The 14,805-nt window shown below is 32.7% G+C and overlaps 1 protein-coding gene across 1 annotated transcript in view; it reads right to left on the reverse strand.

Moving 5' to 3' along the window:
• Window positions 1–3,164: 3,164 nt before the first annotated feature.
• The window catches only part of LOC110036787 (inosine triphosphate pyrophosphatase), a 25,647-nt gene continuing 14,006 nt past the window's right edge, over window positions 3,165–14,805 (reverse strand). The window contains exons 2-8 of the mRNA XM_020741314.1: window positions 11,047–11,111; window positions 10,583–10,646; window positions 10,494–10,503; window positions 10,058–10,089; window positions 9,587–9,699; window positions 8,629–8,705; window positions 3,165–3,453 (exon numbers count right to left, since the gene is read on the reverse strand). Of these exons, the coding sequence (XP_020596973.1) occupies window positions 3,333–3,453; window positions 8,629–8,705; window positions 9,587–9,699; window positions 10,058–10,089; window positions 10,494–10,503; window positions 10,583–10,646; window positions 11,047–11,111 (482 nt within the window). The 3' untranslated portion in view covers window positions 3,165–3,332. The remainder of the gene's footprint in view (window positions 3,454–8,628; window positions 8,706–9,586; window positions 9,700–10,057; window positions 10,090–10,493; window positions 10,504–10,582; window positions 10,647–11,046; window positions 11,112–14,805) is intronic.

A 14,805-nucleotide genomic window follows, 5' to 3' on the forward strand; every position in this document is an offset into this window, starting at 1 on the left:
TATTTTAGGTGGACTATATCAGGGATTGACTTTAAGCCCATATATTTTTTCTTTAGTTATGATGTTCTTACAGGAACAGTTACAAGATGATGTACCTTGGTTTATGATTTTTGTTGATGGCATTCCTCTTGTGGATTAGACTAGAAAGAAAATTTAGTAAAAATTTGAATTATGGAAGTCAGCTTTAGAATATGAAGGCTTTCATTTGATTAGATCTAAAATTGAATACATGGTGCAACTTTGATTGTAGTATATCTAAGCATAGGGTTGTAGCAGTGGTTGATAAATCATTAAAAGGAGTGAATATTTTAGATCTCGGGTTTATTGTTCAAAGTGATGGTGATAAAGATGAGAATGTTATGCGTAGAATTCAAGTTGAATGTTTGAAGTGGAGGGATGCATCAAGCATATTTTGTGATAGAAAAGTAATGCTTGAACTTCAAGAAAATATTTATAAGATGTTGGTGAGACATGCAATGCTTTATGGCGCAGAATGTTGGCCTTTAAAAGAAAAGCAAAAAATTTAAGTTGATTGTTATTGAGATGAGAATGCTCGGGTGGATGAAAGGGTTTTAACTAATATATCCGTGAAAAGGTTGGAGTAGCTCCAATGACAGGCAAGATTATAGAGTCTCCTTAGATGGTTTGGTCGCATTAAACGTTGACCATCTGATGACCCAATTAGCTGAGTAATTGTTTTAAATTTGACTTATGTTAAGGTACAGATAGACCTAAAATACTCAAACAAGTTGTATAAGAAATATCTTAATTTATTAGAAGTACAGTAGGACAATGGAAAAAAATGAATCATGTAGTCGACCTCACTTAGTGGGATAAAAGCTTGTTGTTATATGGATATTCTTACTAGACATTTTTAGGAGGAGGTAACTTGTTGTATGTCTTTCATTGATGAATTCCTTCTTGTGGGTAAAACTAGAGAGGGTTCAAGAAAACCTTGAATTATGGAAAGTCAACTTTTAGAGTCTAAAAGTTCTAGTTTGAGTAGAACTAAAACTGAATAGATGGAATGTAATTTTATGTAATATTATTTAGTAACGGATGTTGTAGCAGTGGGTGATCAAGTCACGAAAAAGAGTGAACATTTAATATATCTTGAGTCTATTACTATAAAAGCGAAGGTGATATAGATGGCAATGCTATTAGTAGAATTTAAGTTGGATGGTTGCATTAGAAGAATATATCAGGCCCATTTCTATGATAGAAAAGTAATGCATAGACAAAAAAATATTTATGGCAAGATTTGCAATACCTTATGGCACAAAATTTTGGCCTGTAAAAGACTAGCACAAAATCAAGTCAAGTGCTGCTAAGAATATATCAGGCCCATTTCTATGATAGAAAAGTAATGCATAGACAAAAAAATATTATGGCAAGATTTGCAATACTTTATGGCACAAAATTTTGGCCTGTAAAAGACAAGCACAAAATCAAGTCAAGTGCTGCTAAGGTGATAATGGCCTAATGGATGAATGTCCTTACACTTGGAGACAAAATATGAAATGAATATATCCGGGAAAAAATTGGAATAGCCCTAGTGACAGACAAGATTAGAGAGTCTCCTAAGATGGTTTAGTCACATTAAATGTAGACATTTGAGGACCAAATTAGGAGAGCAGATGGTAAACCTTCCTTAATTCTTTCATCAACAAACAAAAAAATCAAGAAAACAACATAATTTGCCAATGATTCGTCAAAGATTAAAAAAATTATGTACATTACAATTATCAAATGCTTTGCCCTTTTGCACTGCAGTGTTTTTTAAGGGCATTTACATACATACCACAATTACTATATATTTACATATATAACACCTAAACATTCATATTTACAAACATACCACTCAAAACTTTAACGTCACATCAGAAATATCACTATCACTATCTTTTTAAAAGTGAAATACACATTTTCATGCATAGGTTTATTACACCAAAGTGTTTTAAGTGTAGATATCAAATTTGAGTGTTAGATATGTAAATACAAAAGAATTGTGTGATAAGTATGTAAATTTCCACCTTTTTTCTCGTTTTTTCATATCGCTATTATATTTAAATCCAAGCTACAATTCATCCATACCATTTATCTTCAACAAAAATAGGTTTAGAGTATTCACTATATACGCAGAAAATCTTTAATTAAATATTAACATAGAAATAATAGAATAAATAAAAATAAATAAAAAAGTGAAACTGAACGGCACTTTAAAATTCGAACTAAAATGATAGATGAAGAAATAAATATTCCAATTGTTAATACTACCAATTAAAATCAAATAAAGAAAATAGGTGAAGAAATTAATCCATCTCTAATGATATTCATCATCACCAATATCTTAGCTATGCATATAAACACCAACAAGCACATTATATATGAAAAAAGCAAAATTGTTATCTATCATCATTTAAAAATTAGTCAGCGCTTATCTGAATATTCTACACCCATAATAACTACATTAATCACGTCTCAAAACCCCATTGTCAATCACCATTTGAAAATTTTACAACCCTCGGCAACAATCCACAACTATCCTACCATCATGATTACCATTTATCAAATAAGGCACAATAAAAAATTTTACGAATTTACCTATGGTTCGAAGAGCTAACATTCAAATTTTAATCAACAGCATTGCTGAAGACACACATTCTAACTGCCGCATGCTTTTGTCGCACTTACAACTAACAAGCATAAAAATCAGTATCTATACCATCGACATCTATAACTTCAATCACCTCAAAGAAATTCACAACCATCCTACTATCATGATTACTATTTATCAAACATGGTGCATTCAAAATTTTCAACAATATTACCTATGGTTTGAAGAACTAACAATATTCACAATTTTATCTAAATATGCCAACATTGCTAAAGACACTACTATTCATACTTAGTATAGGTTATAGGCTGCTGTCAAATTTACATCCGACGCGTAAGAATCAATATTGTTGTCATCGACGCCTGCAACTTAAATTGCCCAAAAGAAATTTTGTATTGAAGTTTTTGTAACTACTAAAAGATTAATCATTTGTGGTGTCATTTTCTATATTCTAATTAATAACAGATTTTTATTTATCTCTGCAAATTTGTTGTGAAATGTTACCAACTTTACCAGCTTCTACCAATTCCTGGAAGCCCAAAAAATATGCACTACCAGAATTTCCTTCCACCTCAAATTTTAATATAGAAATTTTTGTTGGACAAATGATGGTTTTTATGTTTATGGCTGCAATGACAAGGTTAGCAAAGCTTAAAATATGAATAACAATACAGCTCATTGGTCTGATTCAGTAAGTTTTCAGTTTGTTTATAAGTCAGGAAGAATCATAGTTCTGAAAATGATAACCTGCAGCAGCAAAATGTGATTTCACTAAAGCCAGAGCCTTTGAACGGTGTGATATTTTGTTCTTTTCCTCCTTTGGCATCTCAGCATAACTGCACCCAAATAAAACAAATATTAGGATAAATAATCAATATTATGATAAAAATACTGCTAAATTTGTTAGCCAAATTTTGTGAGTCTCGCTTATCATCGTCAAAGAAAATTATGAGCACGCGGATTGAAGCTTTAGAAAAAAATTGTAAGCACACGGACTGAAGCTTTAGAAAAAAACTGTAAGCACGCGGACTGAAGCTTTAGAAGAAAGCCATGAGCACGCAGATTAAAGACTTCAACCATTTGATCAATCTTATAATAGTCTTTAAATTGTAATCCTTATGTTATTATTTATTGGCTTCTTTTAATTATTTTCTTTAAAATGGTCTTGCAAAAGACTATAAATACTTCATTTAATTTTGTTTAAGGCATTTGATTTTCACTCCTTTGATTTTATGTTAGCCAAAAGGTCTCCACTTGTAATTTTAGATTTTATAGAGTGAATGCTCTTTCTTTTACTTGTTTCATTGTTTGAATTCAATATTTAGTTATAATAAATGGTATCAGAGACAAGTTTTGATCTTGACAATGACAATAATGAAGTACAACATCCCACTTTTAGATCACAACATGAGATTTTCATTTTGACAGTTTAAGATGTGAGTTGTCTTAGCGCAGATGGATCTAACTTGTGTTACCCCTCTTCATGACGCCCTTTAGATCTTTCGGATTTTTAAGATGAGGCTGACATGGCGACCCGATCATAGTCATACTATACTCAGACTTATCACGCGCTTAGATACTAGGTTAATGCATCTTTCATTAGATTGTGTGTTATGCTAGGATTTAGGGTGCTAGGTAGTCTTTTTGATATCTGACTATTGTACTTTGCGGGATTAGTTTCCCCAGTCAGACATCTTTCTTTTGCATTGTGTTTGTAGTGTGACTGTATGTCTCATATGTATGATAGCGTGCAAGAGTGTTCTTCTGCAGGGAGATATGCTTGTTTATTTGCACACACACAGGTATCATCATGGAGGGAGCAAGTAACGATTTCTAAATATTTGCTTGCAGATTCTATTTAGCTCCCCCACTTATTAGGCATGGCTCATGATACGTTATATGCATGTGAGTTTTCCTGTTAATATTTGTTTTCATGCAGGGTTGAGTCTTTTCTTTTCCTATGTACTTTTAGAATTTAGGAGAGTCTTGTAGCAGAAATAATATACGGGCACGAGTTTTGAGGTATTCGGCGCGGGAACCACATGAAGGCGTGCCCCATATCTTAATTCTGCATTTTTATATTGTTGTATAGAATTAGGACCGGGCATGTACATACGGAGTCCGACCGCTCTTTTTCTTTTTTTGGATATATTGACGATCGAGCGACACCATACGGAGTCCGACCGCTCTTTCTTTTTTTGGATATATTGACGATCGAGCGACACCAGTCTTTTTATTAGTTTATTTAGTTTGTTTTACTTTTTGTCACATGTTTGCATGTCTATATGCCTGTGTCTGCATTTTTTTTTTTTTTTTTCTGTAATTTGGGATTTCATAACGCAAAATAGGCTCTTTAAGTTTTAAAATTCTAAAGATTTTCCTACTAAATTCTAAATAAAATATTCAAGATAATTAAAATTTAATATTAAAATTTAAGATAAAAATATTCAGGATTTAAAAAACTACATTTTTACTTTCCAGCATATATTAATAGGGTCTCCACGACACTTAAGGACCGCTCTAGATAACTGCATTCATATTGTATGTCTCGAGGAGTCCCAGTGTTTCTTCAGTCCGACTGACCCAACATTCATTTTTCTACATAGGTGGTTGTCTAATGCGTCAAGGGTGTTAAAAAACTCCCCGACCCATATAGGATATAAGTTCTTTTGTTTGGAGCATTTTAAGTTTATAACTGAACCTCCCCTCCTCTTCTTTCTTGACGCATCCTCGCCACTTCGGCAAGTATAAGTACCACCTCTGAGAGCTCCAGCTTATTGTTATAAGAAAGAGTTTCCTTCTTTTGACCTTAGGGCTACCGAGACCCCCGTGGATGATGCAATTCACAGAATGATGACCAGGGATCTCAGGACGTGTTAGGTAGACTAACTTCACAACCTGGTAGATTTAGGATCCTAATAACTGTGGATGACGGGTCGTGGTACCCTGACCCAGTTTTCTCTACCATTTTAGGATCAGTCTACAATCTTTTTTGTTGAGCCCCTTCTCCTTAACTTCGTTTATATCACCTTGAGGGCCCAATACTGATCAGTTGCCGCCCATTTGGAATACGACGATTTGTCCTCTGCTCTTATGACCTAAACATGATTTGACATGTTGGGATATCCCGTCAAAATGATTTAGGTTATTCAGTGGGCCCCATGTGTCGATGAGTCGCTACTCATTCGGGATGTGAGAGACTCACTCTCTGCCCGAAGACTTAGCGTGAGATTTAAAGTATTAGGATTGTTCCTACGTGGAATAACCTTCATTCGATTGTCTATACCCCAGGTCTATGATAACATAAACCGAAACTTCTTTTATCGAGAGTATTTTTGGGTATCCTTCAATATATAATTAACAAATAGCAACACGTTCCTCTGAGAGTACTCTTGGCCCCATAATAGAAACATACACCTGGCTCTCTGATTATAGGTAGTCTACGTAAATACTTCTTTCGCGGATGATGGTTCAAGGTGCCTACGCCCGATCTTGTTTGGGCAAACATGCTTGACCTATCCTTGTGAAATTTATCGCACGTAGACTCTCCACGTTTTGTATTTTCACTTATTTGTCTCAATATCGTATGTTCCTTCTTATTCGGTTCCTCTCCTCTTAGAATCACTGATCTGATTCAGGAGAAAGATTTATTCGAATAAGGGAAATATACGACGATCGATAAGCTGATGACTCCTTTTAAAATTAAAAAAAATGAACGGAAAGAATCTATATGAAGCAACATGAAGGCTTCATGATTATAAGAAAGAAAGATAATGTTTGTTGGTTAAGAAAATCTTTTATGGCCTAAAATAGTCTTATAAGCAGTGATATAAAAAATTTTCAATTAACCACGAGTTTAAGAAAAGTGGCTATGATAGTTGTCTTTACTTCAAGAAAAATAATAATAAATCATTTATCGAATTGTTCTTATATGTCAATGATATGTTGATAGCTGCTAAGAATAAAGAAGCTATCAAATGTTAAAAACTAAACTTAACAGTGAGTTTGATGAAGAATTTGAGAGCTGCAAAGAAAATAATTGACATGGTTTATAGAAATAAAAAGGCAAATAAGTTATTTTTGAATCAAATAAGGTACAATGAAAAAGTTATCCATATGTTCAATTTGCAGAATGTCAAACCTATTAGTACTTCATTAACTGTGATTTTAGACTGCCATCAGCTTTGTGTTCCCATATGTCTTGAGTTTTATATTTCAGTGTTGTGGGATCTCTCAAATATGCTATCATATATTCTCGTCCAGATTTATCATATGTACTTAGTGCAGTTAGCAGATATATGAGCAATCCAAGTAAAGAGCAATGGAAAATAGTTCAATGAATTCTACGGTATCTATGTGAAACAAAATATATTGAAAGGATTACAAATAATCATTAGTTATATTGATTTATATTATGTTACAGATATTAATAGAAGATCACTTACAAGATACGTGTTTATTAATAGAAGTTTTGCAATTAGTTAGAAAGGAACTTTACAGAAAACAATGACATTATCTACAACTGACGCTCAGGACATGACAGTTACTGAAGCTTCTAAAAAAGCTCTTCGTTTGAAATGTCTATTTAAAAACTTTAGTGAAGATTTAAAATTTGTACACTAAAGTGTGATAGTTAGGTTGTTATTTATCTCAAAAAGATCAAATTTTTAATGATAGAACCAAGCATATTGATGTTTGCTATCACTTTGTTCGTGAAGTTATTGCTCGTGGAGATATTTATGTAAGCAAATCAATACTCAAAATAATCTTGCAAATATAATGACTAAGACACTCCCAATAACCAAATTTGAGCATTACTTAGGCTTGGTATTCAATCCTGAATATTAGAACTTTATGGAAGAGGTGAAGAAAGTTCTTTTATTCATATTTAAAGTTCTACTATTCATACTTTATGAAAGGTTGGGATTCCTAAATTTATGACCAAAATTTGTCTCGCTTATCTTCTTATTAAAAAATTATTAGCAAGCGAATTGAAATCTAAAAGGAAACCGTGAGCAGGCGGATTGAAGGCTTCGACCATTTGATCAATCTTATAATAGTTTTTAGATTGCAATCCGTGTGTTATTGTTTTATTGAATCCTTTTAATTATTTTCTTTAAAGGGGACTTGCTAAATAATATAAATATCCTCCTTTTTTTTATAATCACTAATTTTTTCCTACTATGATTTAAAGATGGTCAAAGCTCTCCTCTTGTAATTTCTGATTTTGTATAGTGAATTCTCCTCATCAACATATAGTTTTCCCGTATTGGGTTTTCCACGTAAAATCTATGTTCTTTCTTTTGCTTATTTCATTGTTTGTCACATCAAATCAATATCAAATTATAAAATATGCATCTAATTTATATTATAAATCAATAATACTAATTATTGTAATATATGCTCATTATAAGGAATATCCTTATTAATTAAAAAGTAAATATAGAATGAAAAATTAATCAATATTATCATATATGTCTAATATTTATATCAGGAATCAATAAAATTAATTATTCTAATATATCCTTAACATTAATGAAATATGATTAGTGCTGGAATGAGAAGATGGCTAGAGGAGTCCATCACCACCAGATTTGTACTAAACTCTTTAATATCATATAATACATTAAAAGTTTTGACCTCCTAAATAAAATACTTAATAATAATTTATTTTAATTGTGTTTTAATTTAACAATCATATTAATAATAATTTTAATAAAAATTTAAGGAGATGAAAGTTTTAGACTTCAATACTCGTCGTCCTTCGATTTTTTTCTTTTTTTTATTTCATCACTTTTCAACTTTACCATTGGTTCAGCCAATGTTCATGATATCATCATTTATTATATTTTTCTTTATTTATCTTTTCTATTGTATATACATAGACATCCTTGAGTCAATATATTATTCAATTCAATCATACTCATTAAAATTATAACTTTCAAACATGCACACCGCTGTCTCTAATATTTATAAAAAATTTAATAAAATGAGAAAAAAAAAATCCTTACGTTAGTTCATATCCATTTGGTTGGAAAACTGGATCCCATCCAAAATCATTCGCGCCCCTTGCTGGTACAATTTTCCCCTACATATTAATAGAAGACTAAAAAACAATTAATAAGAGGAGACGGCAACAGGAGCTGAAATTTTTACAATATTTGCATCCGACTACAACATTTGCATTCATTGTAACAATACTGTTATGGGAACAGAAATAACTACGATTGCCGAAAATAACAGCATTAAAGGATAATGGCATAAAAAGAAGAATGCACATACACAAGTTGTATTTAAGTGTTGGGAGATTGAAAAAATTTCAATCAAATGCAAAAAATATAAAATAAGAAGAAGGAAACATAAAAGAATATTAACGCACAAAAAAAAAAGAGTTTAAAAATATTTATGGCCACAAAAATGTTGTAATCGTGACAAATTTCATTATACTTTTAGGAAGTCTCACATGTATACCACTCAATTTCTATGGATTTACACATCTAACACAAACTTTAATTTTTACATATATGTCATGTTACCACTGCATGAAAAGGTATATTTCACTTTGTAAAAGTTAAAATAGTGGTACTTTACTTTTATGTGATATGAAAAACTTGGGTGGCCTAAATGTAAAATGTAAATTTTGGGTCCTAATAAATACGAGAAATTGAGTGTTACATATGTAAATGCCCCATAATTTTATTGTGAAGATTTACAAACCCTAATTCTTCTAAAACAGCATAAAGACAGAGTCCCGTTCTCATTAAAAAAAAAAAATCTAGGACATTAAAAATCCCACAACAACGATCGACTAAATCTGCATAACATATTTTCTCCGTAAAATAAAAATTAGGGCATTAAAATTCCCAAAAGGACCTACAACAAAGAAAACATAGCACGTTTTCTTAATGACATAAAAATTAAACCTTGCAAATTGAGATAAAGTGGGAACTATAATGCACCAAAGTTTACCATTGTCTTCCCAACAAACGTCAAAGGATCTGTATTTGGACCAAGAGAAAGAGAGAACACGCAGGCAGCATAAGCTGATTTGTCTTCATAAGCTGCCAGCAGATTGTTCAAACCTGCGTGGAAAAAGTTAAAAAAACTAATAATAATATCGAATGGACATTGGAAGTTAGATAATCTTATAAGAGGGTTAATGCAAGGGGCAATTCAATACATATCACTCGAAACATTGCTATTTACAAATCTAGCATTCTTTTTCACCCATTTTTCAAATTCTCCCTCAAAAAACAAAATTCAAGATAAAACCAAAACCATTATTTTTCATTTTACCAAATTCCTAATGGTTTGATCATGGCACGCGTAAATGCATCAGTTCAGTAGTTAAAAAAAATCACATGGGTGCTAGTTTTGTAAACAGCACTATTTTGATTGTTGCATAATACCTTAATGCAAAATAAGTATGGTGTCCCTCACCTTCATGTCCAATCTTCTCGAGAAACCACTTTCTGAAATGTTTCAGCATTAGAAATTTGATTTGAAAAGGTATGGGAAAAGATTCATGAGAAAAGGAGAATACTGCAGTTCATGGAAGCACATAAGGTTAAATGATAGAGGAATTTACAGACATACTACATAATTCTTATGTATTTACATTTCTAACACCTCAATTTTAATATTTACTTGAATACCCTCGAAATTTTTAACCTCTCATAAAAAAAATCACTATTACTAACTTTTTTTTAAATGAAATACAATTTTCAGCAAATGTTATATGTTTTTGATGTGATTTTGACATAAAAGTTGAACATACATATTACATATATATGGTAAGCTTTAGGTGTTAGGTATGTATGTAAATTCCTCTAAATCATATGATAAAGAAGTTACAGTGGAAGAACCAAGGGCATACATGTAGGGACCTGTGACAATAAAACCAAATGTTCCTCTTAAGAGTACAGAAATGACATTAAGAGTAATGACCCAAAGAACAGAAAATACCAGGTAGACCATTAAGAGCATTGAAACAAAGACAGGTGTCCTCAACAAGAACTGGCCCATTTACCTATCAGGTAACAAAAATACTCAAAAATAAAAGGTTCAAGCAAAAAAAGGAGCAACATAATGGTACCTTAAATATTTGGAAGATTTACAAAAATACTACATGAACCCTATGTATTTACATATCTAACACCTAAACTTCATTGCTTCAAAAAATAAAATAAAATAAATAAAACTTCAATTTTTTCATACAAGCCACCATGCCTATGCACATTTTGAAAGTTACATAATGGTGTTTCTTATGTGATATGAAAGTTACTGGTTGGTTTAAAGGGAAATATTAAAGTTTAAGGTGTTAGATATGTAAATACATAGGAATTGGGCGGCACGTATGTAAGGATTTATGGAAAGATAAAACTCACAATAATGTGAGCATTTAGCTTTAAAAATGTCTATGGAAATACCTCAGTTGCAGCCAAACGGGCCTTTGCTTTTGAAATCTCTTCTGGCTCACCTTGCAGTTCTGGCACTATAAGAGAATGACAAAATAAAGAAATAACAAAGGAACCCACTAACTCATTAGTCAATAAAAAAGGCATGCCAGGAGTAAATGAAGTTCTAGCCTATTCGGGTGTATAATATCCCAGGTGTTAACAAATAGGGGCATTTACATATATACCACAGAATTCTTATGTATTTACATATCAAAGATCTAAACACTCATATTTACATGGAGACAAGACCATAAAATCATTAACATCACATAAAAAATACCACCATCACTACCTTTGTAAAAGTGAAATACACCTTTTCATGCAAAGGCTGTAAATATCAAACTTTGGGTGTTAGATGTGTAAATACATAAGAATTATGAGGTAGTATGTAAATTTCCCTACTAAATGTTAATCCCTAAGATGGCACGATTACAACTTGTCCAATGCGTGGTTAATTATTCTCCTAGGATACATTTTTAAATGTATCTGCTTACTTTAATCAGATCATATTGATGATTATATATATAATGCTTTTCTTCTCAAACTTAAGCTAGCTCGATAGTAAAAGTAATTTGAAGCTCATTGTTTGTGCATTTTAAAAAATCAATAATGTATATACATTTTTCCCAGCTTTTTTCTGCTCAGGGATTACTGTATATATGATTTTTTTAGAAAGATTTATATGCATACCACTCATGTCTTATTATCCAACACCTAAACTTCAATTTTTGCATATATGCCACCTTACCTATGAATAAAGAAGTTTATTAACTTTTTCAAAGTTAAAATAATGGTATTTTCATGTGATATGAAAGATTTGAGGGTATAAATGTAAAAAAGTAAAGTTCAAGGGTTAGATTTGTAAATACATAAGAATTGGGTGGCATATATATGTAAATGCCCCATGATTTTTTTGTTATGTTTGTGCGCGCGCGCGAGAGAGAGAATTTTCGAGAAGGTACTAGCGACGAGGAAACTAGTGTAATGCTTGGAGGCTTTGTATTCGATCTTGGGAACTGCATTAGTGCATGATTGAGCATGTATTGCCTAGCCACGAGTCCTTTTCCATGTCTCATTGCAAGGGTTTAAGGATTGCATGGGTTGGATTTTCATGTTTTGTAGACTAAAGAAGGAAGCTTACATATTTGAGTGAGGTTTTGAGTGCTGAAAGCCTGAGTAAAGAGCTTTAGGAACAGGAGAAGACTTGGGAGAGGTTATAATAATGGCTTGCTTGGTTCCAAGTAGGATGTAATGAATTCTGTAAATTCAAATTTAGTAAATCCTAGGGATGTTAAACCTAGAAAATTGTTTACATAGCCGCCATAAATCTGGTCAAAACAACACAAACTGTCTGGTGGTTAGTTTCAGGATTGAATTTATGGATGAATATAAGATTTAAGTAGGAGCTTCGCAAGATATCTGATGTAGAATTAGTAATTATTATATTACTAATGACCCTAGTAAATCAATTTTAAATTTTAATTATCATTAACCAATAAATAATGAGCTAAATTAATTTCTAATCATCCTCTATGAATATCTAAACATACATTGCCAGTCATAATGAATTCAATTATAACTAAATAGTCAGCTAATTCAGTAATTAATCAACTTTTGAAAAAATTATTAAATTATATTCGACAAAATGATCAAAAGTCTACAAATAACTCCGTGGGACCAAGAAATCACAAAAATTTATACATCAATCTAAAAAGCCTAGGCACCAAAATTAAAGAACAAACCTCAAAGAAATCATAATAGATAGGTGGAAAGACACAAATAAGGGGTGCTCTTACAACAATCAAAGGAAAAACAAGCAAAATACAAAAAATGATCCATCTTCAAGAGGCTGATTGGCTCTACCACACCCTAGATGTCACTAGGAACAACACCAAAAAGAAGAAAAAACCAGCAATCACAAAATAATGCATAGCCCACAACAAATCCTAAGTTCCTCCCTTAATAGAAACCTTTCAAAGCATTTGAAAACTTTCCTTCTATAATGCCCTCCATTTCTCTTCCTTGAATATATGGTTATGGCACGAATGGACCCCGGCCTTTACCTACATTCTTCTCCTACGGCAAAGTGCCGCCCCACCTCTTCATTCGCGCAGGATCGGCCTTTCTGTTGGTTTGGTTGGCCGGTGGGAAAGCATTCGGCGTAACACTACTCCCCTCACAAAAAAGTACCTTGTCCTCAAGACGGAATGATGAAAACTGCTTGTGGATTACCTCATAAGGCTCTCATTTTGCTTCATAGTCTAGTAGTCCTTTCCACTTAACTAATACTTCCTTCGTGCCCCCGAGTCCTCGCCTCACTTATTCAATCTCTAACGACTCCAGAATCACCTCCAAGTCCTCCATCAGCGTCGGCGGTAGTGTAGATGAGGATGTATAATCTCCAATCGCACGTCTCAATCGTGATACATGGAAAACCGAATGTAGTGTGGATAATGGTGATAACTTCAAATGATAGGTCACTGCTCCGATGTGTGTCATCACCTCATAAGGCCCAAAGTATCTCAATAAAAGTTTTTCGCTCCTCTTGGCCCATGTTTTCTGTCCGTAAAGCCTCGATTTCAAGTAAGTCATGTCCTCTAGCTCGAATTGCGTCTCTCTCATGTGTTCGTCTGCATTCCTCTTCACAATTTGTTAAGCCCTCAAAAGATGCCCATTGACCTCTACTAGTATCATGTACCTCCCCTCCAACTCATATAATATCTTGAAAGGGTTTGTCTGTGTTGCAGTGTGGTACGAAATATTATATCAATATTCGACTCATGCAATCCACTTAGCCCATAACTTCGGTATATCAAGTACAAAGCAACGTAGGTATGTCTCCACACTCCAGTTGGCCACCTCCATCTACCCATCAGTCTAGAGATGATATGTGATGCTCCTTTTAAGGATTGTCGCTTGCAATCTAAATAGTTGTTTCCAAAAATGGCTAAAGAACACTTTTTCTCTATTTGATACAATCAATTCCCACACCTCATACAAATGGATCACTTCCCGGATAAGCACCGCTGTAACTGAGACCCCAGTATAGGAATGTCGTAAGGGAATGAAATGTACATACTTAAGTAATCCATGACCAGCTGTCGGCCGTTTTATTGTTCAACTTCACTTTCGTAGTTTGAAAAGGTGATGATTTTGGGATTTCGAAAATAATATAAATATAACTTTTTTTTTAAAGAAGTAACATTTTAATTTTTAAAATAAGTGAGACCAAACGAGTCTCACATTTTTAATAGTTTAGATGATTTAATACAATACTACAAGCAATACATTTATCCCGAAGAATAAATATATTACTTGTAATAGGGATTTAATCATCCAGACTAAACAATTTGTGACATCCGTTTTGATCTGCGAAATATTTTATAAAAAGGCCAACAAGTTCCCCTATCTAACATAAAAATTAGATAGGGTTTATTTTATCTGGGTTCCTGGTTCCCTATAGAGGCAAGCCCCTATAGTTAATTACATCTTAAATGATCGAAATCACTTAAGATAACTCTCGATTAAGATCAGGTAGTTTTGCTTTCAAGATTTCAAAGTTTAGGTTTTCACGATTAGACATAAGAAAGTCAAATGAGAATGGCTCAAAATGTGAACAATTATTTAAGGAATTCAAATGAAAGAAAAGTAGGGGATACCACAGATCCAGGAGAAACCCCGGAGATGTCCCAACTATCCTGATGTTCGGCTTTATGTCTTTGAAGTGAT

The sequence above is a fragment of the Phalaenopsis equestris genome, unplaced genomic scaffold (genome assembly GCF_001263595.1).
Source record: "Phalaenopsis equestris unplaced genomic scaffold, ASM126359v1 Scaffold210889, whole genome shotgun sequence".
NCBI classification, from domain to species: Eukaryota; Viridiplantae; Streptophyta; class Magnoliopsida; order Asparagales; family Orchidaceae; genus Phalaenopsis; species Phalaenopsis equestris.